The sequence below is a fragment of the Myxine glutinosa genome, chromosome 8 (genome assembly GCF_964187855.1).
Source record: "Myxine glutinosa chromosome 8, kmMyxGlut1.1, whole genome shotgun sequence".
Taxonomy (NCBI): Eukaryota; Metazoa; Chordata; class Myxini; order Myxiniformes; family Myxinidae; genus Myxine; species Myxine glutinosa.
Genome location: NC_136268.1, coordinates 30,400,134 through 30,426,511, shown reverse-complemented (window position 1 = coordinate 30,426,511; position 26,378 = coordinate 30,400,134). Strand labels below are relative to the sequence as shown.

Below are 26,378 nucleotides of genomic sequence, written 5' to 3'. Positions count from 1 at the left end.
CGTGTGATTGTGGTGCGTGTCGTGTGATTGTGGTGCGTGTCGTGTGATTGTGGTGCGTGTCGTGTGATTGTGGTGCGTGTCATGTGATTGTGGTGCGTGGATTGTGGTTGTGGTGCATGGCGTGTGGTTGTGGTGCATGGCGTGTGTCGTGTGGTTGTGGTGCATGGTGTGTGGTTGTGGTGCATGTCGTGTGATTGTGGTGCATGGTGTGTGGTTGTGATGCATGCATGCATGCATGTCATGTGATTGTGGTGCATGTCGTGTGATTGTGCTGCATGTCATGTGATTGTGGCGTGTGGTTGTGGTGATATTCTACTGCTGTTAAGTAATCTACAGATATTTGATTTTTCCATCATCTTACCACTCATTGGTGATCTGTCGTGGTGTGTCTGAGCTTCAAAAGGGAGACAAACAAGCAACTTCATAAATGGGTAACCTCCGCTGTAATGTTATATGTCGTTAATTGTGGTTTGCTTGTTTTTTTCCCCCAATTTTTTTCCCCTTCGTAGGCCAGAAATCACAAAAAGTTACAATAAGCCCAAGCTCACGAAGAAAAGGCAAAACATTCACTTGGACACTGCAACGGAACAAGAGAACGAGCTAGAACGGATCACAGTTTTTCTCTTCCCAATCTGTGTTTTCTTTTGTCGTCACATCTTGCGCTTTATTATAATCTGTTTTTTTTTTTCCTACTCTTACTGTGCTCCCTAATTAGCTCCCATTATCCCTCTTCCCCTATTTGGAGCTCAGCTGGGACCGTAGCTGTTTTCGGACGGTGGAGGCAGCTTGCTTTCGCTGTGCTGCCTCCGTGACTGAAAAAAGCCACGTGAACAGCACTGCCTGGCAACACCAATACGCTCGCATTCATCCCTGGTTTTGGTGTAGTTACGCTATCCTATCTTACCAACCTGCATTTCTTTTAACGCTCTCTCACTCTTACAGAGGTGTCTTCATTCAGCGCGGTCTTTAAATTTACCAAAGCTGTAAAATGACTGATGGGCCAAATGATTGCCCCATCCCACCGCTTCCTCCACTCCCGGAAACCCCCTCACTGTCCCCACCGCCACCTTTGCCTCCATTTTCACCCCCTCCATCACCCCCATTAGGGACCACTGCTGCTGATCCTCCGGTCTCCCCTACCCTACAACTGCCCCCACTGTTTCAACATTGCATCCATGCACCGTCACCACCCCGCTTAATTTCATCCCCGCCGTCCTCCTCATCAGTGACCAGTGGGGCTGGCGCTCTGGTCCCTGGTTCGGGGGGCGACGGGACACTCACTCGCACCACTCAGGCCTTGCCAAACGTCACTATGCAGCCAAATGAATTCTTGGATTCGCAGTCGTCTAGCAAAGCTGAAAGAACACCAGGAACAGGGAGACATGCACCCTTAACCCCCCGCTTCGCTCCTGACGTCTGCGCTCTGCGGGATCTCTGCATACGTGTGAAGTTTGCGGGGCGAGGTGGACCTGAGAGAGGTGAGACGGCGGTTGGGAGTTCAGTAATTACTGGAAGACAAGTACATTTGCTTGGAAGTCAAGAATCTGGAGATGGAAATATGGATATTGAGGCTGAGAACAAGCACGATATTCCAGATGATGATGAGGGGGAAGAATGCAATGAAGGTTGTGAGGAGGGCCATTCTGGAGAAAATAATGATGATGAAGATCATGAAATGGAATTTGCAGTTTTGGATGAAGTTTCTGCTGAGGGAGTATATAGAGATTGCCCAATGACAAACCAAGATGGAGTCCATCAGGATGTAATGGAGTCTGTTGGGAGTGCGAAGGATTGTGAAGATTTTGAGGTAATTTATGTTTTGTCATTTTGATTAACTTTTATAATTGTAGTGTTTTTCTTTTTCTCGTTGCTGGGCTTAACGGCTATTTAGAACAAGCATGACCCTCAGTGGAGCGCATACCTCCACCAGGATGAACAGTTTACGTCTTGTATCCCGCCGATAGGCCGGATCTGCATCCGGACCTGAACCAATATCTAATCGGCTTGTTCTTGTCAATTACCCAACTTGTCCACAAAGTTTTGTAGGAATCCGTCCGTAACTTTTTGAGATATCGTGCTATACATCTTTTTTGGCCTCGTCACTCGATGGTGAAGAATCTCCTTAAAAAATCCCGTGAATTGAATGAATCATTCATTCTCTGATTGAATGAATCATAAACATTGATGCATCCCTTTTTTTTCATTCCTTTTCTCTCATGGTTTCAAAGGCCTAAAGAGGAATCGACCAAAGTTGAAGCTCTTGTGATGAACCGCACCACCATTTGCCATCAATAACTGTATAAAGACAATACTGCATGAATGAATGAATGAATGAATGATCGTTTTAAGGCCATTTTCCCCACTAGAGCGGGGGTTAGCCTTGCGGGCCCCAAGACAATCATGGTTCCCTGTTTGAGGCAATGTTTTTATGGCTGGATGCCCTTCTTGACGCCAACCCTTGGTCACGCTCTTACGATGCGCAGGGATACGGTGTACCTATTCTAAATCGGGGTACACACCGGGATCATTCATCCCAGCAAACTGGTACTCAATTTGCCGACCTCGGAAGGACGACAGGCTGAGTCAACCCCCCTGGCGTTAATTCAGCAATCGACCGCGATTCGAACCCAGGATCCTAGGATCCCAAGCCGGCACCCTAACCGCTAAGCCAACACCAGGCTTAGTGTGGATAAGTGTGGATAAAAGTTATGATTTGTATGCTTGCGCACACTGGAGGACGAAGGTTGAAAATGCTGACATTTTGAATATGTAATAAGTAGATGCATGTCTTATCTGCTTGCTTGCTTTCCTGGAGGGGTTAATGGCGAGTTAGTGTTCTTTTTCTGTTTTTATTTATTTAGGATTTGGATTATGATGAAGAAATGGAAGATTTACTTCCACCTCCTAGAAAGAAGAAACGCACCGATGGAATTTTACAAAAAGATGAGGTAGATGGTGGAAATGAGGAGGACGAGGAAGAAGGAGGAGTTGAGGGTCATAGAGAAGAAGAATTGGAAAATGGAGACACATCATGTGCTCAACCCATTGTAACGAAGATCAAAACTGTTCTAAAAAGTTTGTGATTCTTCTTCCTCCTGTATAACCTTGTTTTGCTCCCGAAATCCTTGCTTGCGTGTTTCCTTCCCAGTCGATCGTGCGCTCCAGTCTCCACTTTTTCAATAACCTCGAAGCTGTTCCTTGTACAGAAACGCCTCTCCCTTTCTCTGTTTCTTCTAGTTGTATTCCCCTCTTGGCTTCCCTTCTTTTTTTGGTTGGACAGTTTGACATTCCTTGTGTGAGCACTGAACTCGTGGTGCTTAGAGTTGCAATTCGATATGCCGTTCTGTGCTTCGTTCATTGTCTACTAATGTCCTTGTAGAAGTACTGATGTCTTCTTATGGTCTTGTCCTTTCAACTTTAACCTCTGGCCATCTTCCTTTTCCTTCCTACATCCTTCTTTCTTCTTTTTTTTTTTTTTTACCCAAGCTTCAAAAAAAATCCCCCTGACATCCATGAAGTCCATAATTCTAGTACTTACTGCTGCACACATAAACTCTCTCCACCTTGCTGTTATTTCCTTGTTTCTAGCATGGGGACGTCCCCCAGCTGAACCGTTGCCTGATGGCTGGATATCCGCAGTGCACAACACCGGAGTTCCTGTGTATCTGCATCGCGAGAGCCGTGTTGTCACGTGGTCCCGCCCATACTTCCTGGGTGCCGGCAGCATACGGGTGGCTAACGCAGTCTGTCGGATTCCATTAATGCTATAATTTTCATTAATATAATTTGCAAATTATTCTGCGGCAAAAGTATATCTGTATTTGGAAGCTTTTTATTTCCATCAACTATATCACCACCAACTCGTATTCACAACCATGATCTTTTCTACCCCCATTAAACCTCCCAAGCCCACCTCTTGGAGTTTCCACTTCTGTGATTGAAAGTTTCTGGATGTATCCATCTTGTTCACCCTCTGTGTCCTCCCTAACCCCCATTCTTTCCCACATCCCTTATTTCTCCACTTCTCCCACTATTTTGTCTCTCAATCCTGCGTTGGTGTGGTTTGGTTTTTTCAGTCGCCAGAGCATGGGACGGGATGACAAGGAAATGATCTGTGAATGTGTATCATGTAGCCCCTCTTCCGGTGGGAGAGTATATTAGAAGTCCCGGCTCATTCTACGATACGTCGATTCTCCTGTGTTTATAGTATAATAAAAACTATAGTCACCATAGATGTGGGGTACGGAGAGGGAGGGAGGGAGGAGGGTGGATAGGGGGAATGTGCTGAAATGTGTCTATTTGTTTGTCTGTTTGTGTGATGACATGTGGTGAAACGTGGTGAGATTTTTCCTCAGAGTGTGCATGGGAACCCTCTTCTAAGCTGGGATGCCACCCCCAACCTTATGATTTTACATTTACGTGAAAGTGAGGAATGATCGTGAGAAAACCAGACATAGATGTGGGTCAATTATCACGCGTGCTAATGCAATCCGCCGGACAGAATGACCTGAAAACTGAATACTGCAAAAAAAAAAAAAATCTAACTCCTGGAAGTATTACAAATCATTCTAAAATACGCCAATTCTGCATTTGTATAATAGTATAATGAAAACAACAGACATCACAGCAAAGATTGTGGATTACAAGTTACACGTTGCCAGAGGCTGAGTCAGCTCTTTCTGTTTTTCAAAGCTGGTTATGTTTAATTAGGTTTACTCTCCATGAAATGGAGAGAAACCTATTATTACTGCTAGAGTTTTTCTTATTATTCTTCCGCCCTATTTTGCACCTCCGAAAACTTCATAATTAATGTTCTCAGCAACCGCTGGTCGGATTGACAGCAAATTTTCATCAAATGATCGTCTCGGCTCCGAGAATTTTCTCATGCTAACTATGACATCATAGGTCACGTGGTGTGGGCGCCATCTTGTAAAACAAATTCAACTTTTCCCCTCTGTATCTCCGCAACGACTCAATGGAAAAATTTGAGGAATGGCTCATTCTAAAGAACTCTTCAATGGGAACAAAAGACATGTGTATCGAGTATATTAAAAATGCTAACGTTAAGAGGTAAGAATTCGTCAAACAAAAAATTTTCTCCCCCGAAAATGGGATTTTTTTCCCAGATGTTTAGTTAAAAAAAACTCAGAATGCAAAAAATTTCGAAGTCATACGTCACATGGTTCGGCCGCCATCTTGTTTTCCGTGAAAAAACACAAAAAACCCTTTTTCTCCGCAACGGCTGAACAGATCGAGCCCAAGCTTGGCATGCGTATTCGCATACCCATGACGAACAAAAAAGTCAGCGAGCACGACGTCATCCGACACATGGTTTCAGAGTTATGACGTTTTAAAGCTCAAACTAGAAATGGAATCACCTCCATAATTTGTGGAGATATCGAGTGGAAACTTTACACAAATGTTCCTCATGGGGGGATGTTTCATCGTTACTTGAGACGTTTTGATAAGTCACATGGTTTGGCCGCAATAAATAATGGAAGTTAAATTTTAAAAAGCTTGTAACTCTTGAACCACTGCATGGATCGACTTGAATTTTTAATGCAATGTCGCTCTCATCAAGGGGAACAAGTGTGCAAAATTTCAAGATGATTGGATGTACCGTCTCGAAGCTATAAGTCTTTATTGTTGAAAGAAGAAGAAACACACCATTTTGTCCTTCCAGGCCACGTCTCCCAGTGCTATTGCCATTTTAAGTTTTAATTTCCTTTAAAAAACATTTTCTCTGCAATAATAGGGCCGATTGAGATAAAATTTTCACCATAGGAGGGACTCGGTCTGTAGAATATTTTAATGGTAATTATGACGTCGCAGGTCACGTGGTTCGGCCGCCATATTGGTTTTCGTGAAAACACGAAAACCCATTTTTCTCTGCAACGGCTGAACAGATCGAGGCCAAACTTTGCAGGCATAATCGCATACCCGTGACGAACAAAGTCAGCGAGGGCGACGTCATCCGACACATGGTTTCAGAGTTATGACGGTTTAAAGCATGAACCTTTAAAACCTAGCTCCTCCCTCATTTTTGATCCAATTGAGGAGAAACTTCACAGATCTGTTCAGCATGTCAGTCTACTAAAATGTCATTTTAGAATTTGCGATAGGTCACGTGGTTTGGCAGATATCGTTAATTAAACGAATTTTTGTTTTTTAAATGGATATCTCTTGAATCGCTTTATTGATCGACGTGAAACTTCATACTCTAGTAGAAGTCATGAAGAGTAACAAGTGTGCAAAATCTCAAGATGATTGGATGTACGGTCTGGAAACTAGAAGTTGTTATTGCCTGAAGAAGAAGCACCACAACATCTTTTTTTGACCAGCCCATGTGATATAACCACCTCACGAGCTAAGGGTAGCTCGAAATTAAATTGTCTTCGGATTTGGCAGTCGCTGGAGGGTGTTAACATTCGAATGCAACAAATCTGGGCAAATTCTGATGAATTTTCATAAAACTACACGATATTGTCATTTACATTGGAAAATAACATTGTAAAACTCTCCGCCGCCTCGGCTTATTTCTCGCTCTGAAGTTCATCCTGTCTTCAATTTTAAGGAGAAAGAGAGGTATCTGCAAGCAATGGTGACCTTTATTTTGTGGAAATCCGATTTAAAATGACGAAGTTATCCAAAATCTAACATTTTAAATGGGTCGCATTTCCAAAGTGAATCTTCCACAGGTAAAATATCCATGCGTGCAGGCAGACCTTGCCGCGTCAATTTGGCTCCGATTTCAAATCGGATTTCGATTGTCGTATTGCCTCGGATGAGTTAACAAAATACCACAACAAATTTGGTGACAATCATGAAAAATTTGACCAAGTTCGATCGATGGGATACTTCGTTCTCCGCTGACATACGGCACGGGCCACGGAAGACGTCATGCCACGGCAGGACGTTCTTCCACGGGTGGCAGATATCGTTAATTAAACGAAAATATTTTTTAAAATGGATGGGGTGGGGGGGATGTGTGTGTGTTTGTGTGTGTGTGTGGATGTGCGTGTGTGTGGATGTCTGTGTGTGTGTGTGTGTGTGTGTGTGTGTGTGGGTTGGGGGGGGGGGGATGTGTGTGTGTGTGTGGGGGGGGAGGGATGTGTGTGTGTTCGGAGGGGTGTGCGTGTGGGGGGAGGGGTGTGGGTGGATATGTGTGTGTGTGTGTTGGGGGTGGGGTGTGTGTGTGTGTGTGTGTGTGTAGGGGGGATGTGTGTGTGTGTGTGGGGGTGGAGGGATGTGTGTGTGTAGGTGGGGGGGGGGGGGGGGGTTTGGGTGTGCGTGTGGAGGAGGGGGGTTGGATATGTGTGTATGTGTGTGGAGGGGTGTGTGTGGGTGGATATGTGTGTGTGTGTGTTGGGGGTGGGGTGTGTGTGTGTGTGTGTGTGTGTGTGTGTGTGTGTGTGTAGGGGGGATGTGTGTGTGTGTGTGGGGGTGGAGGGGTGTGTGTGTGTAGGTGGGGGTGGAGGGGTGTGTGTGTGTAGGTGGGGGGGGGGGGGGGGGTTGGTGTGTGTGTGTGTGTGGGTGGGGGTAGGTGTGTGTGTGTGTGTGTGTGTGTGTGTGTGTGTGTGTGTGTGTGTGTGTGTGTGTGTGTGTGTGTGTGTGGGGAGGGGGGGTGTGGGGGGGGGGGGGTTGTGTGTGTGGGGGGGGGGGGTTGTGGGGTGTGGGGGGGGGGGGGGTTGTGTGTGTGTGTGTGTGGGGGGGGGGAGGGATGTGTGTGTGTTTGGAGGGGTGTGCGTGTGGGGGGAGGGGTGTGTGTGTGGGAGGGGGTAGGGGGTGTGTGTGTGTGTGTGTGTGTGTGTGTGTGTGTGTGTGTGTGTGTGTGTGTGTGTGTGTGTGTGTGTGTGTGTGTGTGTGTGTGTGTGTGTGTGTGTGTGTGTGTGTGTGTCGGGGTTGTATCCAAGGGGGTTGTGTCAAAGCATGTCCAATGAAAGTGGGGTTGTATGAAAAGTGGGGTTGTATGAAAAGTGGGGTTGTATCAAAAGTGGGTGCGAATAAACCGGTCATCACTGCCAGCAGTTTTAAAGTGGCAGTTCTAGTTTGCTTTTGTTTTTTAAATAATTATTACTTTTTATGCGATATCGCCCACCACAAAGCCTTTGAGGCCACTCGAGGTGGGGGCTACACAAAGGAAAGTATAGATATTACACACAAAGGAGGAATCTATTGACATTCTTCTTAAATTGTAGTATGTTGGGATAGAGGGGAAAGCAGGATGCAGGTGAGCTGTTCCAGAGTAATGCCGTGTGGGTAAACACAGGTAAACTGTTACTTAGATGTGCCTTATCATGTTAATATCGATAGTCCCACCCACAACAACATAATGCCAAGAGCACATTGTGCGTGCGTGTGCGCGTGCACGCAGTATAGAGGTAACCCTTCCATAGTGAGCAGGTGTTTCTACTATTTTAAATTGCCCGAAAGCATACTCCAGGAATCGGAATTTACAAACGCAGAAGGACTGGCTAATTTATCTTCCAAAGATTGTATGCTGCATGATGCACTACACCGGAATAGGAAGTTATTGTGTGAACAACCCAAAACATGAAGATTAGAGGTGGGGTAAATTGGATGTTTATTTTGGTCCAAGTCTGGTGTTGGCTTAGCGGTTAGGGTGCCGGCTTGGGATCCTAGGGTCCTGGGTCCGAATCCCGGTCAATTGCTAAATTAACATCAGGGGGGTTGACTCAGCCTGTCATCCTTCCGAGGTCGGCAAATTGAGTACCAGCTTGCTGGGATGAATGATCACGGTGTGTACCCCGATTTAGAATAGGTACACCGTATCCCTGCGCATCGTAAGAGGCAACTAAGGGTTGGCGTCAGGAAGGGCATCCAGCCATAAAAACATTGCCTCAAACAGGGAACCATGATTGTCATGGGGCCCGCAAGGCTAACCCCTGCTCTAGCGCTGAAAATGGCCTTAAAACGATCATTCATTCATTCTCTAAGGCAAAAGCCCAGGTGAAGATTTTGGTCACAGAACAACCTTCATACAGCACTATATGAGACTCGTGCATCAGCTTGTAATATAACGTCCCAAGGGGACAGGGCTGCATCTAACCCCATCGGCCATGACACTATAACTTGGTCTACAAGTGGCTGGAATGACTCTACATGGTCTATCACATCTACCATTTTGCGGTAATACCCCTCAGCACTTTCGTGAGTTTTCCCTGAAAGTGCTTGCACCGACACACTGCTCATGGCTGCTTATTGTTCTTGGTAAAATAAGTGTTCAAAGTGCAATAAAAATTCGGTTTCTTTTGCTCATAATCATTTTCCTATTCTGAGACTTGATTGTTCTTTCCTTTTCTTTTTGTACCACAGAAACACGAACCACCTCTTGCCGCGATTCCCTGCCTGCACTACCAGCGGGCTAAGGAGCAGCATTTTGAGACGGTAGAGCTGGGTGGATTGGACTTTGAAGATTTAGGTTAAGGGAGAGCACTGGGAGCAGCATTGGATAAATAATTTGTCAGAGGGGAAGAGAATTTTAGGAAATGTAGAAATATAGCAAAGTGTAGGCCTAGAGCAAAAGTGACACTTGGCCAGTTTTGTCTTTATTTGGAATCTATGTTTACCTGTTATTAGGGATGAGGCTACATTATTTTTGGGAAGCTAGGATGCCTAGACTTGTCAAGACTAACAATTTTATCCATTTAGTGCCTCGTCTATGTGCTCTGAAGTTCCGGGACTCGTTATTAGCCCCCGTTGGGCTTAGTCCAAAACAGGGGCTTATGGATTGGGTCTTGTCCATGTGTCCGCAATCATATCTCGGAGATGTATGGACCGATTTTGTTCATACTTGGCACAAAGACAAAACATGATGGTATACATATGCACATCATCTTTTTTCACAGTGCAATCAAAGATGGCCGACCAGCGGCCATTTTAGTTGTAAAAAACAAAACAAAACCCAATGTTGAACACTTCCTCAATAATTTCTCGGACATGCATTTGCCGATGTTGTTCAAACTTGGCACACAGATAAATTAATGATGGCTTGCATATGTACATCGTTTTTTTTGCAATCAGGTCCAAGATGGCAGACTGGTGGCCATTTTGTTACTTAACCATTTTGCCGACCTCAGAAGGATGACAGGCTGAGTCAACCCCACCTGGCGTTAACTCAACGACCGAATGGGATTTGAACTTGGGACCCTAGAATCCCAAGCCAGCACCCTAACCGTTAAGCCAACACCAGGCATAAGTATATACAGTAGTGTACTTCAATTTTAATAAAATAATGATTGTTAAAAAAGTCTGGAACTTTAGTGCTGTTGAAGCAGTCCTGAATACCACCCTTATACACCACCCCCATTTAACCTTTATTTAAATTGAAGTACTGCAAAACTGGAGGTTATTGGAAGTATTGTGACGGGTGATTCACGCTTTACAGTGTTCAAGTATATAATTCAATTTAAATAAATAGTCCATGAGCCAAATCTAGAAAAGTCCTGAGTTTTCAAGTTTGCTGCACCCCGACTGCAACTTTATGGTTCCAATGGTTTCAGTGGGTTTTAGGATCATTTTGAATAATAAATCCACTTGTTCTTAAAACCTGGGCAGGAAGTTTGACAACAGCTTTTTGTGTAGAGAGGGTCCAAATGTTTTGAAAAAAAGTGATTTTCACAGCCTTCATAGCCACGTCCCTGTATGCCACCCATGATGCGTCGTGCCTCTCCCCTCTCACTCGCTATTGGCTGAGGGTCTCTTTCTGACAGGCGGAGGACCTCTCCACATAATTTTGTTGCATAGTAGTCTCATAAAGAGCATTGAGGACAGATTACAGAGGCGAGGACGTTAAAAATGTGGTCAGAAGGGTTGATGATTTTAGACGCATTAGGAAGGGGAGACGACATCGAATTTATTACATAAGCGATGCCTTTCTAATATCACAATTGATTACGTCACACTTTCTCCATGACATTCACCAAGGATAAAACTGCACGATACTAAGCATTATTCACCCTCAAAGACATTTCCACAACAATGTTTATGTACTGTATTTAAAATGTTTTTGATTTTTATGTATTTACCCTCGCCAGAGGAGAGTGTATTGCATTTGAGTCCGTTTGTTACTTGCCGGAAAAGATTCCGGCAAGTATGTTGATCGGTTGGTTTGTCTGTTTGTCTGTGCGCAGCACTACATCTACACCGTTGCACGTAGAATCGCCAAACTTCGCACACATATTTGTCTTGCCCTGGAATAGACTGTGCCCAATTTTTAACTTTCTCGGCCCAAGGCCTCCATTATGACGTCATAATTTGATAATTCGACAAGTACAAAACTTCATCCAATCAAGATGCAATTTCCTGAGCGACATGACGGCATAAACTGGTGGAGAAAAAAAAATGATGTCATCATCGGTCACGTGGTTCGGCCGCCATCTTGGAAAAACCGAAAAACTTTGCACCTCTATCTCCGTAAGCACTGAGTAGAAAAAATTGAGACATTGCTCATTGTGAAGAACTCTCCATGGGGAATAAAATATGTTAATGATGATGTCACATGTGCCTCCATTATGACGTCATAATTCGACAAGTACAAAACTTCATCCGATCAAGATGAAATTTCTTGTGTCCTGCAGGCATAAATTGGTGGAGAAAAAAAATAAATATTGATGACGTCATGTGCTTCGGCCGCCATCTTGGAAAAACTGAAAAAAGTTGCACCTCGATATCTCCGAAAGCGCTGCATAGAAAAAATTGAGACATGGCTCATTGTAAAGAACTCTCCATGGGGAATAAAATATGTTAATGATGATGTCATAGGTGCCTCCATTATGACGTCATAATTTGACATGTACAAAACTTCATCCGATCAAGATGAAATTTCTTGAGCATTAATCTAGGAATAAATTGGTTTATAAAAAAAAACAATGAGACGTCATTGGTCACGTGGTTAGGCCGCCATATTTGTTTTAACACAAAAGCCGTAAAAACCACTGAAAATACATCCTGGCGAGGGTTTGCAATCTGATTGCTCTTTTTCTTGTATTTTTATTGTTTTTTACTTTTTATTTACTATTTTATATTGTTACCAAACTTCATTACCTCTGCCACTGAAGGTGGATGGAGGTTATGTTTTCACCCATGTATGTCTGTTTGTTGGTCTGTAAACAAGATATCTCTCAAAGTTGTGGATGGATTCAGACGAAATTTGGCAGAGGGGTAGCGTATGTGACTAGGACGAAATTATTCGATTTTGGTGAAGATCCGGATCCGGCGAGTAGAATTTTTAAGTGATTCTTCACCATTGGAAGATAGGGCCAAAAATGATACATAGCAGGATATCTCAAAAAGTTGTGGACAGATTAGGATGAAAGTTGGGGGAGTGGGGGGAGTGGGGGGTGGGGGGGGGGAGTTTGCGTATGTGACAAGGACAAAACGATTAGATTTTGGTGAAGATTCGTATCTGGATCAGGATCAGATAATTTTTTAAGTGATTCTTCACCATTGAGTGATAGAGCTAATACCGATACACAGTACAACACGATATCTCACAAAGTTATGGATGTATTTGGATGAAACCTGGTGACCAGGTTGGGTTTGTGAAAAGGAAGAATTGATTCGATTTTGGTGAAGATCTGATTATGGATTCGGATGACAGAATTATTAAATTTTTAAGTGATTCTTCATCATTGAGAGATCGGGTGAAAAGCGATTATATAACATTTTATTTTTAAAAAGGTTGTGGACGAGTTGTGACTAAAGTTGGGGGATGAGTTGATAAGGTGACAACAACAAGCCGATTAGATTTTGGTTCAGGTCCGAATCCAGATCCGGCCTATAAATGGGATACAAAACATAAACTGTTCAGCCTGGTGGAGGTTTCTGCTCTACTGAGTGCTGTTCTAGTCATGAACATCTGTTTGTGGACACTTTGCTAAATTAAATCTGGAAGGGCCAGTGAAAGGTGGTGGATATGGAAAGGCAGAGTTTTGGCTATATATATATATAAAATAACCACCTTTAGAGGCCATTTTTCCCCGCAAAGCAGGGGTTGGCCTTTTTCGGGAACCGTGGTTGTTGTTGTTTTTTTGGTCCCCTTTTTGAAGCAATGTTTTACGGCCGGATGCCCTTCCTGACGCCAACCCTTTTTGCCGCCTTTAACGACAAACGGAATTACCAGTGAACTGGTACTCAATTAGCCGACCTCGGAAGGATGACAGGCTGAGTCAACCCCCCTGGCGTTAATTCAGCGATCGACCAGGATTCAAACCCAGGATCCTAGGATCCTAAGCTGGCACCCTAGCCGCTAGCCCAACACCAGGGCTATGCACAATGATATTGCTGTGAACTCTTGACCACCTTGATGGTAGATGTTTATTTTTTTTTATACTATTGTATACTAAATCGAGGCTCGTGCAAGAGCGAGCACATCTTCTTCTATCTTTTATATATATAAAAGAAAGTTTTTGTTTGTTTGTTTGTTTGTCTGCGCGCGCTAATCTCCTGAACGGTGAAAGATAGGAGGAAACCTCTAATACAAAAAATGTCGGGACAGGCCCCGGGAAGGTTATAGGCTCGGTGGCGAGGCCGGTCGAGGCCCACCTCGGCCGGGCTGGGCCCATTTCGCAATTAAAAGTTGAGCTGAATTATTGTCGTCGATCTTCTACGGCCACGAGTAAAAGATGAATTATAGTAGTAAATTCATTCAAAAAGAACTAAAAATGTCGGGACGGGCCACGGGAAGGTTATAGGCTGGGTGGCGAGGCCGCTTCGGCCGGGCTGGGCCCATTTCGCAATTAAAAGCTGAGCTGAATTATAGTAGTCAATCTTCTATGGTCACGAGTAAAAGCTGAATTATAGCAATAAATGCATTCATAAAGAACCAAAAATGTCGGGACGGGCCCCGGGAAGGTTATAGGCTAGGTGGCGAGGCCGGTCGAGGCCCACCTCGGCCGGGCTGGGCCCATTTCGCAATTAAAAGCTGAGCTGAATTATAGTAGTCAATCGTCTCCGGCCACGAGTAAAAGCTGAATTATAGTAATAAATTCATTCAAAAAGAACCTGGGCAACGCCGGGTGCTTTCGGCTAATATATATATATATATATATATATATATATATATATATATATATATATATATATATATATATATATATATATATATATATATATATATATATATATATATATATATATATATATATATATATATATATATGGTCAGTTGGTTGCGGTGGTGAGGAGTCGGTGGTGACGAGTGAGACAAGGCCTGGCAGGGCAAGTGCAGGCGGCCGCAGCAGCGCCACCCAACCGCCAAAGGGGGCCTGAACGGCGGTTCGGAGCAGGGCCGAAACGGACCGGCGGCTGCTGAACGCGCCGGTTGTGCTGCGGGACCCCCCTTGGACCTTTCCTCTCCCTCCAGCCATCCACCTTCTGCCATCCCTGGCATTCCCCGCGTGAGTCAGCGTTCTGTTTGTTCTGTCCTGGGATATAAGTTAAGTCTGTAGGTAAGCTAAATTTGCACTGTGTCACCTGCGTCTTGTGCTTGTAAATAAACGTGACATCTGTCTTTTTGCTTGTGTGTAAATAGTAGGAATAAATGTAGTAGTATTTCAAACCTTTTTTTTGTCTCCGTTTTCCTCTTGCATTGCGTCGCTTTTGTCTTTTCCCTCATTGAGCAGCTAGGGTGCGATACAACCAACGTTCGGGTGGAATCGGGTGAGTTTTGTTAGGTCGCGGTTTTAAACCACCGCTCGGTCTATAACATCCTAACCGCGATCAGCAACAATTGGTGTCGGGGAGTGAGATCGACCCGGAGCGCGCTTCACGCACTCAAAATTATAAAATACCGAAATTTGTTTTGTTTTAAAGGAAAAGCCCGAATTTTGAAATCGCGCCATGGCTGTCCAAGGCGACGGGATGCCGGTGGGAGAGATAGAGGGGTTAGAAGTAACCCAGGACTTCGGGGAAGAAAGGGAGGAGGAAAATGGCAATGTGGTTGCGGGAATATCAGGCGCGCAAAATGGCGCGCTCGCGCACGTGGTTGAAGGGTCCCAAAATAGCGGCGCCGCGGAGGGCGAGCCCGCGGTGGCGGCTGGGGACGCTGGGCAAACCGGGTTTGACCTCAGATTATTCTTGACCCAACTGAATGCAAAAATGGATCAAATGGGGAACCGGATGGAGGCTCAGAATAAGCAATTGGGGGTAATGGGAAACGAAATGGGGGTAATGGGAAACCAAATGGGGGTAATGAGGGACGAAGCGAGGGGTACCGTTGAGGGGTTAGCCAATAATTTTAAGGGGTTAGACAATAATTTTAAGGAGTTAGACAAGAAATTTGAGGGGTTAGACAATGGGATAGAAGGGGTGAAACATGGGTTAACGGGGGTGGAAAATAGAATGGCTGCCCAGGAGAATCAGTTAGAGGGGGTGAAAAATGGGTTAATGGGGTTAGAAAATAGGATGGAGGACAAATTGCGGGAAATAGGGGAACAATCCGCCCGGGAAATCGAACAGATGGGGAACCAGATGGAGGAAATACGACGAGGGGTGAGTGAGGAGGTCTCGGGGCTGCGCGAGGAGGTAAAGCGAGGCGAAAAGCGTATAGAGAAAGAGGTGAGAAATAATACGGCAAAGTTACAGGGGGGAATAGAAGATCTGACGGAGGAGGTGGAACAGCTGACAGAGGGACAAACGAAGTTAGTGGAGCAGGTTCAAAAGAACACTGCGGTACTAGGAGGGTTAAAGGCGACACAAAAAGAAATTAAAAACGAATTAATAGCGACGCAGAGGCAATGTCAAATGGTACGGGAGGAACTGACAATGAGGGTGGACGAGGTGACAGAGATAATGGAGACGAAGGACCGGGAGGTAAGGACGCACATAGAAACGGTTAAAGTAGCGATGGAGGAAGAAATCGAGGGGGCGCACCGGGAGCTGAAGGAGGTAAAACAAAAACTAGAGGAGGTGGGAGAAGAGGTGAGTGAAATTAAGAAGGGACGAACAGAAACTAAAAGAGAAATCCAGGAGGAGGTGATGGAATATGTGCAAGGTCGGTGCTCAACTCATGATGCGGTGCTCACTAACCAAATAAAAAGTTTGCAGGTGGCAGAGGAGGTGCGACGAAGTACGGAGGTGAGTGGCAATGTATATGATGTGAGAGGAGATTCAGTCGGCTTGGGGGGTGGTGTAGACCCGGGTGTTCGTGAAAGGACGTTGGTGAAGTGTGTGACAGGACAGGTGTGCGAAAAAAGAGGTGTGCGAGAATGTCCGACCATGGGGTGTGTGAGGAAAAAGTGCACGCCGAGGAGTGAGTGTGCCGTCAGGAGTGAGCCGGTCGAAGCGCGTGTGCGAGGGGGTACATGGAAGCGCGGTGTGGTGAGTGTTACAGAGGATGTAACGAGAGGGTGTACACCTGTGGTGAGTGTTACAGAGGATGTAACGAGGAAGTGTACGCCTGTGGTGAGTGTTACAGAGGATGTAACGAGAGGGTGTACACCTGTGGTGAGTGTTACAGAGGATGTAACGAGGAAGTGTACGCCTGTGGTGAGTGTTACAGAGGATGTAACGGGAGGGTGTGCGCGAGAAAGGTGTGTAACGGACGGGTGCATGAGGAAAGAGTGTGCCGTCGAAAGTAAGGGTGAGTGCGCTGTCAAGAGTGGTGGTGAGAGTAGTGAGAGTGACAAGGAGAGTGAGCTGGTTGTGACAGGTGAGCGAGGATGTACACCTGGGATGGAAGGATGTACACCTGGAATGGAAGGAAGCACACCTGGGATGGTAGAGCGTGTGTGGGAAGGCACATTTGAGTTGGTAGTGAGGCACGTGGATGGGTGTGCGAATGAGAGCACACCTGTGATTGTCACAGAGGAAGTGACCGAGGAGGGGGCGTGAAGAGGTGTGTTAGTGAGGTGTGCGAGCGACGAATGTGTGCCAAAGTGTTCGGTGGTCAGGTGTGTGACCAAGTCGGTGAGCGGAGTGAGTGTACCGAGGTGTGAAAGAAAAGGTACGAGGAGAATGGGAACGGCTGCATGTATGAGCAAGAAAGAGGTAGCGTATGCATGTAAGCCTGCAGGTGAAGCGTCGACGGTAACCGGGTTAAAGGTTAGGTCGACTTTTAGCCGGATCGGGCCCTCGGTGCGTGCCGGGCTTCGCGTGCCGCGAGAACCGGCGGGGATCCGAACCACGGCGGTTTCGAAAGAACCGCCGTGCGCGATCCACGCTGGGCCTCGCGTGGAACGGCCGCGTCCGGGCTCCACTGGGCGGAGCGGGCAGCCCGATAGGAAGGGTCGTCATGGCGACCACTTTCTATTGAGACGTGCCGGCAGGTCGAGATCGGGACATTGGATGGCCCCACGCCGAGGTGATGCGTGGGATCTCGGCCCGGGTAAGCCCCCGCCCATGCCCCGAATGCGGGACGCATCCAGCCGCCAGCACAAAAGAATTCGCGTTCATTGCTCGGCTGTACGAAGCCGGGCTGTAGATGTGAATTGGCGCACCGAGAGGATGTAATAAGTAGACGGATAGTGATAGTAGTGATTTGATACAAAATTTAGAAAAGTGAATAGAATTGGCAGTAAATGGAAAATTTTTGGTTGGTTGGATTTAGGTGTGCGAAATTGATAGTAGGACCTCCCCAATGTGGTGGGATGGCAAATCCATCATCCCTCACATTGTGGGGGGCAAAGGAGCAATAGCTTATGGGGTGTATGGCAGTGAAAACTAGCCCGGGTGGGTTAGGTTATATGTGTGTAGGGCCCTAGAAGATGACATTAGGTGACGATAAGGTTAGGTAGTGACTGATACCTGTAGTGGGGACGCAGGTAGATTAGTGTGGATGATAATGACGTGGGAGCGCAATAGTTTAAAGGGACGACTGGGAAGCGCAAGTTTCAGAAGGGAGTAGTTAGCTGAGATGATGCCGTGTGTGTGAGAATTGAACAGGTGTGATTGCACAGGTGTGCAACTGAACAGGTGTGTGGAGCAGTGTATGAGTGAGTGATGGTGATGTGTGTTGTGTTGACCAACTGGTCCAGGAAGAGGAGGAGGGTGCAGGTGGCACCAGGTATGATTGCACAGGTGTGCAACGACAGGTGAATGGAGGACAGGTGTGTGGAATAAATGGTAGTGTGGAATAAATGGAGTATTGGAATGGATGGTCGTGGAGTGAGTATGGTGGAAATTGTGGAGTGGAGTGGATGGTGCGAAGGTGTGAATGGGGGAAGAGTGGACCCCCATCACGGATACCCGGGGCGGGTAGTGCAAGTGTTAGGTAGAGGGTATAGGTAAATTGTGGTTGGATATTGGCATCTGTGGTGCGAGGTGAAAGAATGGTATATGGATGGGTACATTAGTGTCGTGGAAATGGCTGGGCGTGTAGCCTGTTAGTGTGTGTAGTTGGTTGGGCGCTCCACCACTGTGAGGATGTCGGCCAGGTGAGGCCGCAGGTGGGCTCTGGGAGCCGGTAGTAGTTGTTGTGGATGGGGCCCGAGGATCCGGAGGACGGACCCGGGTAGCCCAGTGCCAGAGGGCACCGAGTGGGGTGACAGAGCCAGGAGGGGCCTGCCCCAGTTAGATAGGTTAGGGTGAGGAGCTAGGTAAGCTCGGGTGGCAACTACAGTGGTGGAGGTGTGCAGGTGGGTAGACCTGCTGGGAGAGTTACACGTCGCAGCCCAGAAATTGTGCGAGGGCACCGGGAGATGAATCGGGGGAGTGAGACCCCAAATTGAGAAGCACCACAGTTTGGTCAATGGGGATTGGTTGTTAGAACCAATAGTGTAAGTGGCCAATGGATTGGCAGGGGAAAGACCCCGGGTAGTGTAAAGTGTGTTAAAGTCATTTAGAAAGTAGTTAGGATGAAGTCTCCTCGCACCATCTGCATCCACTCACCTGAGGTGACAGATACTCCACACCATGCCATGGTTTAATTATTTTTATGATGCAAATGTTTGGATTGTGAGACGCATCATGACGTGGGTGTGACATTGTGCTTTGATGTTCCATCTCTGCCTCCTTATGAGGATTGATGATGACTTGATGATGGCAAATTTTGAAGTAGAGGGATTGTGGAGATGAATTTGGTATAGGGGAAATATGGGGAAGACGTGACAGTAGTGACGAATTGGTAATGTGTAGGTTTTGTACATATGGGGTAAGGGCAAGGGTGGGCTAGGTAACAGGGGGGTGACGTACGGTAGGGACGAGCTTTCTCACTTCGCCCTCCGTACGCATTTCGCCTTGCATTGCCTTTTTGATGTGTACCCTTGAGACCTTACCCCTCGCTCATCTGTCTTGTCCCCCCTTTTGTCTCCCACATGAGGACCTGAGCGCCGTTGGGCGCCGAGGGGAGCGTGCGTGGGTCGGCCATTGTGCGCCCGAAATTCCCAGAACCAGCTGTCTGCATCGATGCACCACATTATGGACCACATGTCAGTGGCCGAGCACCACTTATGGACCCCATGGGTTGGGGCTTGGCCCCTCTGCTGGAACCGGCCATGAGGGCCCGAAATCTTGCTGGCGGACCTTGGCCACAGGGCACCGATGCCCCACAGGTGAACCACACGTAGTCGGCCCTGTGGGCCATAAATAAAGATAAATAAAATGAACACGTTTGGGCAAGCTTTATTGCAAATAGGCCGCCAGTAAGCAAAGCAAATGAAAATGACAACAACTGGAAGAAATAATAATAACCAGCAGAGGGAGCCGAAGAGCAAGAGACACCTGCAGGGTTGGGTTTGTTGGTTTTATTTTATTCATTGAACAATGGTGACTGCACCGATTGGTGCTTGGGTGTGTATTGGTGCGCTTTTGGGTGCTTTAATGGTGCATTGATGCAGAGCAGACTGTCCTCCCCCCAGAAAGAACAATTACAGGTCCTGGGTTAGTTTTGTAAATAAAATTAGCGTCAGTGTAAATAATGCTCCCCACCGTCAGTGTATAGTTTGAAGACCATTCCGCAATTCGGTTAACTGTGGGCGTAAGTCTGTTAGGCAGGGTGCAATGGAGCAGCGGGACACATTTATTTATGTTTTAAAACCAGTCGCACTCAGGGTCAGGTTAAAAGTAGAGGGAACTACACCTACATGCCACACTAAGGTAAAAGTAATAGGCCCGGGACGTGCCTAAGGGGAGGAGGGTGCAGTGTTGTGAATATGAGAATGTTTTTTTATTTTGTTGTGGTGGTAAAATGTTGTAAAAGGTTGTTGTAAAAGGTTGTTGTAAAATATCACCCCTCCTCCCTCCGTTGTGGTTGTATAAAGGTCAAAGGGCGTTCCCGTAGTTAGTCCATAAAAACATACATGCAGGACACGATATATCTTTTCTTTTGACAGTTATATCTTATTCTGTGTTTTAGGATAAGGCTGTGTCTCCCATTAATTGAAGTACTCCATTGCACCAGTGAAAGAGAATAGATCCCCTTTCATTCCCATCCCCAAAAATCCCCATTTCCTTCACACCCCCCTTTCGTGATTGCTGAGCCCTCGATTCCCAATCACCTCCCCTCCAATAACCGCCATTGACCACGAGGCTCGAGTCAGGGAAGAAAGGCGTGTCTCCACCTCGTCAGAGGAGGGGAGGGGCGCGCCCGCCCGTCGTCGTCCGGGGCGGAGCCCGAGGGTCGTGCGACCAGCCAGGGCCGAGGTGAGCGCCCCGATGGGCGTGTCCAAAGCGCCGGGGGCGTGATCGCTGGGGGCGCTATAAAAGGGCGCAACCGGAAGTGGAGCAAGAGAAGAAGAAAGAGAGATGCACTCTGGGTTGGTCTGGGTCGGTTGAGAGAAAGAGAGGAGGAGTTGGTTGCAAGGAGTTGGTCACAGTCGGTTGCCAGAGAAAGGAGTCGGTGGTCAGTTGGTTGCGGTGGTGAGGAGTCGGTGGTGACGAGTGAGACAAGGCCTGGCAGGGCAAGTGCAGGCGGCCGCAGCAGCGCCACCCAACCGCCAAAGGGGGCCTGAACGGCGGTTCGGAGCAGGGCCGAAACGGACCGGCGGCTGCTGAACGCGCCGGTTGTGCTGCGGGACCCCCTTGGACCTTTCCTCTCCCTCCAGCCATCCACCTTCTGCCATCCCTGGCATTCCCCGCGTGAGTCAGCGTTCTGTTTGTTCTGTCCTGGGATATAAGTTAAGTCTGTAGGTAAGCTAAATTTGCACTGTGTCACCTGCGTCTTGTGCTTGTAAATAAACGTGACATCTGTCTTTTTGCTTGTGTGTAAATAGTAGGAATAAATGTAGTAGTATTTCAAACCTTTTTTTTGTCTCCGTTTTCCTCTTGCATTGCGTCGCTTTTGTCTTTTCCCTCATTGAGCAGCTAGGGTGCGATACAACCAACGTTCGGGTGGAATCGGGTGAGTTTTGTTAGGTCGCGGTTTTAAACCACCGCTCGGTCTATAACATCCTAACCGCGATCAGCAACAATATATATATCTATCTATATATATATATATATATATATATATATATATATATCTATATATATATATATATATATATATATCTATATATATATATCTATATATATATATATATATATATCATATATATATATCTTTACATCAAATTTTGTGTAAAGCTTGGCGATTCCCAAGTGGAAACGATCCGCAAGATTCAACACCGTTCATTCCATTATGAAGGAGGATTTGGGCTTCAGGAGAATCTCAGCGAAGTTCGTACCAAAGCTGCTAACGATTGAGCAGAAGCAACTCCGTTTGGAGATCGCACAGGACATGCTGGAGACTGTGAACAGCGATCCCAGCTTCCTCAACACAGTGATCACTGGCGATGAGTCCTGGGTTTATGGGTACGACCCAGAAACCAAGTTGCAGTCATCACAATGGAAGCATCCAACATCCCTGAGGCCAAAAAACACAAAATTTGATGCAGTAGCGTTGTTCAAGTTTTTCCGTCATTTTGTCAAAAACGAAAATCCGACGGCGCTCGCTTACATGTCCTCACTCATCGGCGGTCTGCCGTCGAATGACAGCTTCTGCAGGTGGGAAAAAATTCACGCGTGCGCATTAGGATCGCCTACATACGTGCACCAATCAACGCCTCCCTAGCTTCTTTTTTTTTACGCACGAAAAATAAAGGTCGGATACTTTTTGAACACAGTAGTATATATATATATATATATATATATATATATATATATATATATATATAAGCATGTGTTGCTTATATATATATGTATATATATGTATATATATATGTATAAAAGAAAGTTTTTGTTTGTTTGTTTGTCTGCACGCGCTAATCTCCTGAACGGTGAAAGACAGGAGGAAACCTCTGCAACAAAAAATGTCGGGACGGGCCCCGGGAAGGTTATAGGCTAGGTGGCGAGGCCGGGTTGGGCCCATTTCGCAATAAATCTTCTTCTTCCAAAATTCTCTTGAAGTACAACGTATGCACTTAATAGGAATATCTGACTGATTGCAACACATGCTTTGAAAATTCTCTCTCGCGGGGCCCGACAGAAGAAAGAACGAATCGTTGAGCATTAATTGATACTGGGCTCGCATCAGACCTATGTACAGAAGATTAAATTCATTCAAAAAGAACCCGGGCAATGCCGGGTGCATTCAGCTAGTATAACATAAAGAGACATAAAGAGAGACAGAGGAAACTACAACAACAGTAGAGAACAGGGACATCGGGGAGATCTGTGGAAGGGGGAGGGCTGGGGCGGTGTACATGGGATAAAAATGTAAGATTATTTTGTTGTTTCACCATCTTTGAATTATATAAGGAAAGTGTTAAAGAGCCTGAAAAAGGGAATAAAAACATTTTCTAGAAAGGGGTATAATGTTTGGCAGTATGGGAGAGCCAGAGGGGCCAAGATTCGTAAGACGTAATGCAGGAAACAAGAATATTAAGCAATGATGGCAGCTTTGGTTGGAGGGAGAGATTGGGACATAATTTATGGATTTTGGATGGAGATAGACAGAAAGGAAGCAGGCCATTGACTTAAAAAAAAAAACTTTTTGTAGGATAAAGAGGTCGTGCAAAAAGAAGTGGAGGAAAAGGCCAAGGAGATGACTGATGGTGAGCGAGATCCTGTTTTGGAGGAGAAGGTGCCTGAGTGTGAGGAGGAAGACGCTGGAGAGGTTTTGCGAACTCAAGAGGGTGAAGAAAAAGTGCCCGAGAGTGAGAGTGTCGAGAAGGCCGGTGACGGGCAAGAGAAACCCACGTTCTTGAAACGAGTTAGCGCCAAGGTGGAAGTGTGCAAGGAAGAATCGCTGAGTGAGTGTTGCTTTGTGGCCTTAAGTTTGTTGACTCCTTGCAAGTTCTGTATTGCTGTCCTTGATATTCATCGTTTGTTGTTGCCTTGTTATACGATAGCTACTCATAAGATTTCATAGTTGCTCCCTCCACCACTTTCTTTGAGCTGCTCCTCATCAGATTCTCCTTGAAACTTTACAACTTTTGAAGCCTTATGATTCTTAAGCAAAAAAAGAAAGAAAGATGTTTTTTACTTTTTACATTTTGAAAATCAACCCATTGCTTATGCTAAAAACATTGATCATCGTTTGTCTTCATGACATTATCGCTGACGATGGATACGCATGTGCCATCGCTTTCACCTTTCTTTCCTGCAGGCCTCACCGACTTGCATAAGTACCTCTCGATGAGGTTTGTGTTCGAGCATGTGGCTGTGAAGAAGTTTCGCACCTGGGCGGAACGTCGGAAATTCAACCGTGACGCGAAACGTCGACAAGCGGAGGCAGAGCGTCCAATCCTTCCGTCCCACCAGCGTCTCATCACCCTCTCTCTCACCCACAATCCAGGGCGCAAGGGTGAGAAGGCCTGCGGTCTGGGTGCCGCTCGTTTGGGTTTCTGTCCAAGTCAAAGGAGGACAAAAGTTGGAGGCCGGCCTATTTGGGTATTTGATTTTGCACTCGAGAGTTGACCAGCCTATTTGGCATTCCCATCTGAGCACTCAAATCACATATACCGTTCATTTGTCCAGTTTCCGTATTCCTTGTAATTAATGTTCAAGTTCACTGATTGCTTCCTGATATTAATGATCTTGTCCTGCATGTCATTGTAATTTGACAGTACTTTCTGCGGGTTCAACAATGTCTTGTGCATGATTGGTCAAAACGGTTAAGTGACGGCACACGTCAGCTTTATAGATAACTGTGGATCCACAAACTCATAAATAATGTTGCACGTTTTGCAGCCAATCAAGGACCCCTAAAAGGTAAGGCGTAACTATCCTTGTAGATTTCCTGGTGGATTCACCGAAGTTGCATTTATTGCTTGATGGCGCATTTTTCAAAATGAAGATGTAAAGTGAAAAATTCTGTTATGTCGAGCAATTCTGAGTTTTTGAAATCAATGTTGCTCAATTTTAATTGATAATTATCAGCTTGATTACCTTTTGATAGGGTTATCTCCTGGGCAATTCCACGGTTACTCACATTACAATACATTACATTAATGCATCTATATATGTATATGTAATGTGAGTAACCGTGGAATTGCCCTCCTGGCTTTGCTGTATGATTGAAACTTGACTTGAGCTTGTGACTCGTCCAATTCTCTGACAGAGTTTGTGATCGACCCCAGTGGGAAGTCTGACGTATGCATCTTGCATGAGTACATGCAGCGGGTCCTCAAAGTGCGTCCTGAGTACTCGTTCTTTGAGTGTGGTGAGTGATACTGCCATCTTGCTTTACTCTACTTGTCCCATTCTCAGAGCTTCTCTTGATATGACGATTATGTGATGACTAGGAAAAGCCCGTCAAAAATGACGGGTTGGAACAGTTTATTGGAACAGCAGCCACGTGAGCGTGCCAAAGTCTGAAGCCTTGGCCTACTGTCAGGTGTGCTTATATCTTCTTTATTTATTAGACATCCTACTGATGTAAATGAACACTTGGTTTACTCTGCACGTGTTGCACATTATGTGCAGCAAATTGTACCTCCCTGTGTCTTGTATTTATTGTGATTAAAAAAAATTAAAAATACCGCTTCTGCACACCGACCTTGAGGCTCAGTTTGCAAGCCACCGTCTACAATTCTAATGTGAGAGACATAATTACTCTTCTTTTGGGTCTTCGGAGTCCTCTGGGTCTTTTGTGTCTTCAGGGTCTTTTGTGTCTTCAGGGTCTTTTGTGTCTTCAGGGTCTTTTGTGTCTTCTGGTTCCTCAGGGTCTTCAGGGTCGTTTGTGTCTTCTGGTTCCTTGGGGTCTTCAGGTTCCTCGGGGTCTTTTGGGTCCTCTAGATCTTTGGGCTATTTTAAGGGTCTTTGAGGTATTTTGGATCTTAGGGGTAGTTTGGGTCTTTGGGGTCCACTGGGTCCTCATGGTCTTTAAGGGTCTTTGGGGTCTTTTGGATTGTTTGGGTCTTTGGGGTCTTTTGGGTCTTTAAGTAAAACGACCTTCAGTAAAATGTTTTTCATTTTTAGTAAAGTACATTATAATGATAGAATTAGAATAATGATTATGAATATGATGCTGGAAAAGCCGAGGGAAAATGGCGATCACGTAGGATTCCAAAAGTTGATGTCAATAACCAGTTGTGTGGAACCTTTTTGAATCTGATAGTTTTACACGTCATTGCCACAGACAGCCACTTTTATGATTAACGGTGGTATTTGATTTGGAAAACCGACATCAATAAAAATCAGCCTTTGTATAGTTTCTACCTGAATTTTTTTTAAATAGAATGAAAATTGTTGGAGAGGAACATCTGAGGTGTTTTTCTTCGCGACAGTTGAACTCGATTTTGATATTGAAATTTTAATTGTACAGAAAACCCCAGTGAGCCTTTTGGCGCTTCAGTGCTTATCGATGGAGTCACGTATGGTACCGGGACAGCTAGCAGCAAGAAACTGGCTAAGAACAAAGCTGGTGAGCTTAGATGGATGGGCCTGGAACATTGTATTTTGAATCACGTGTCGTGTGGTGTAACGTGGGGTGACATTGTGCAAAAATGTGGTTGTTGGCAGCAAGAGCCACGCTGGAAACCCTCATCCCAGATTTTGCTAAACAAACGAGCAGCAAGGACGAGAAGGAAGATGATGATTTGGAGGTCAGTGTGAGACTTGCAACAATGAATCTACAGTACTGTACTGTACTGTACATACATTGAAATTTGCTGAATGCACCAAATGTGGTTATGGGTGTTGTGTGTCTGTGAATTTTCAGTATTTCAACCACATTGCTATTGATGACTCGCGCGTGTATGAACTGACCAGTAAGGCCGGCTTGCTGTCTCCGTACCAGATCCTGCACGAATGCTTGAAGAGGTATTTCTTATTTCGGGTCATACATGCACACACACATTCGGTTTTCCTGCGTTTTGGTCGATTTTATTTGTAAAGTTTTCTGTAAAGTGTGCACACCTCAGAGTGTGCATGGTTTTCTGTAAACAGAGTTGACTCTGTAAAGTTTTCATTCACTCATCGACTTGAGAGCTATTTCA

At 45.7% G+C, this 26,378-nt stretch overlaps 1 protein-coding gene across 4 annotated transcripts in view; it reads left to right on the top strand.

Moving 5' to 3' along the window:
* DGCR8 (DGCR8 microprocessor complex subunit) overlaps nucleotides 1-26,378 on the top strand; it is a 58,620-nt gene that overhangs the window by 1,541 nt on the left and 30,701 nt on the right. For 3 of the 4 annotated variants that reach the window (XM_068124196.2, XM_078783108.1, XM_068124195.2), the window contains exons 2-11: nucleotides 510-1,807; nucleotides 2,862-3,075; nucleotides 3,589-3,731; nucleotides 9,337-9,408; nucleotides 22,937-23,189; nucleotides 23,546-23,743; nucleotides 24,500-24,601; nucleotides 25,706-25,804; nucleotides 25,903-25,985; nucleotides 26,102-26,202. In XM_068124196.2, the coding sequence (XP_067980297.1) occupies nucleotides 989-1,807; nucleotides 2,862-3,075; nucleotides 3,589-3,731; nucleotides 9,337-9,408; nucleotides 22,937-23,189; nucleotides 23,546-23,743; nucleotides 24,500-24,601; nucleotides 25,706-25,804; nucleotides 25,903-25,985; nucleotides 26,102-26,202 (2,084 nt within the window). In that variant the 5' untranslated portion in view covers nucleotides 510-988. The remainder of the gene's footprint in view (nucleotides 1-509; nucleotides 1,808-2,861; nucleotides 3,076-3,588; nucleotides 3,732-9,336; nucleotides 9,409-22,936; nucleotides 23,190-23,545; nucleotides 23,744-24,499; nucleotides 24,602-25,705; nucleotides 25,805-25,902; nucleotides 25,986-26,101; nucleotides 26,203-26,378) is intronic. The other variant, XM_068124198.2, reaches the window with a different exon arrangement.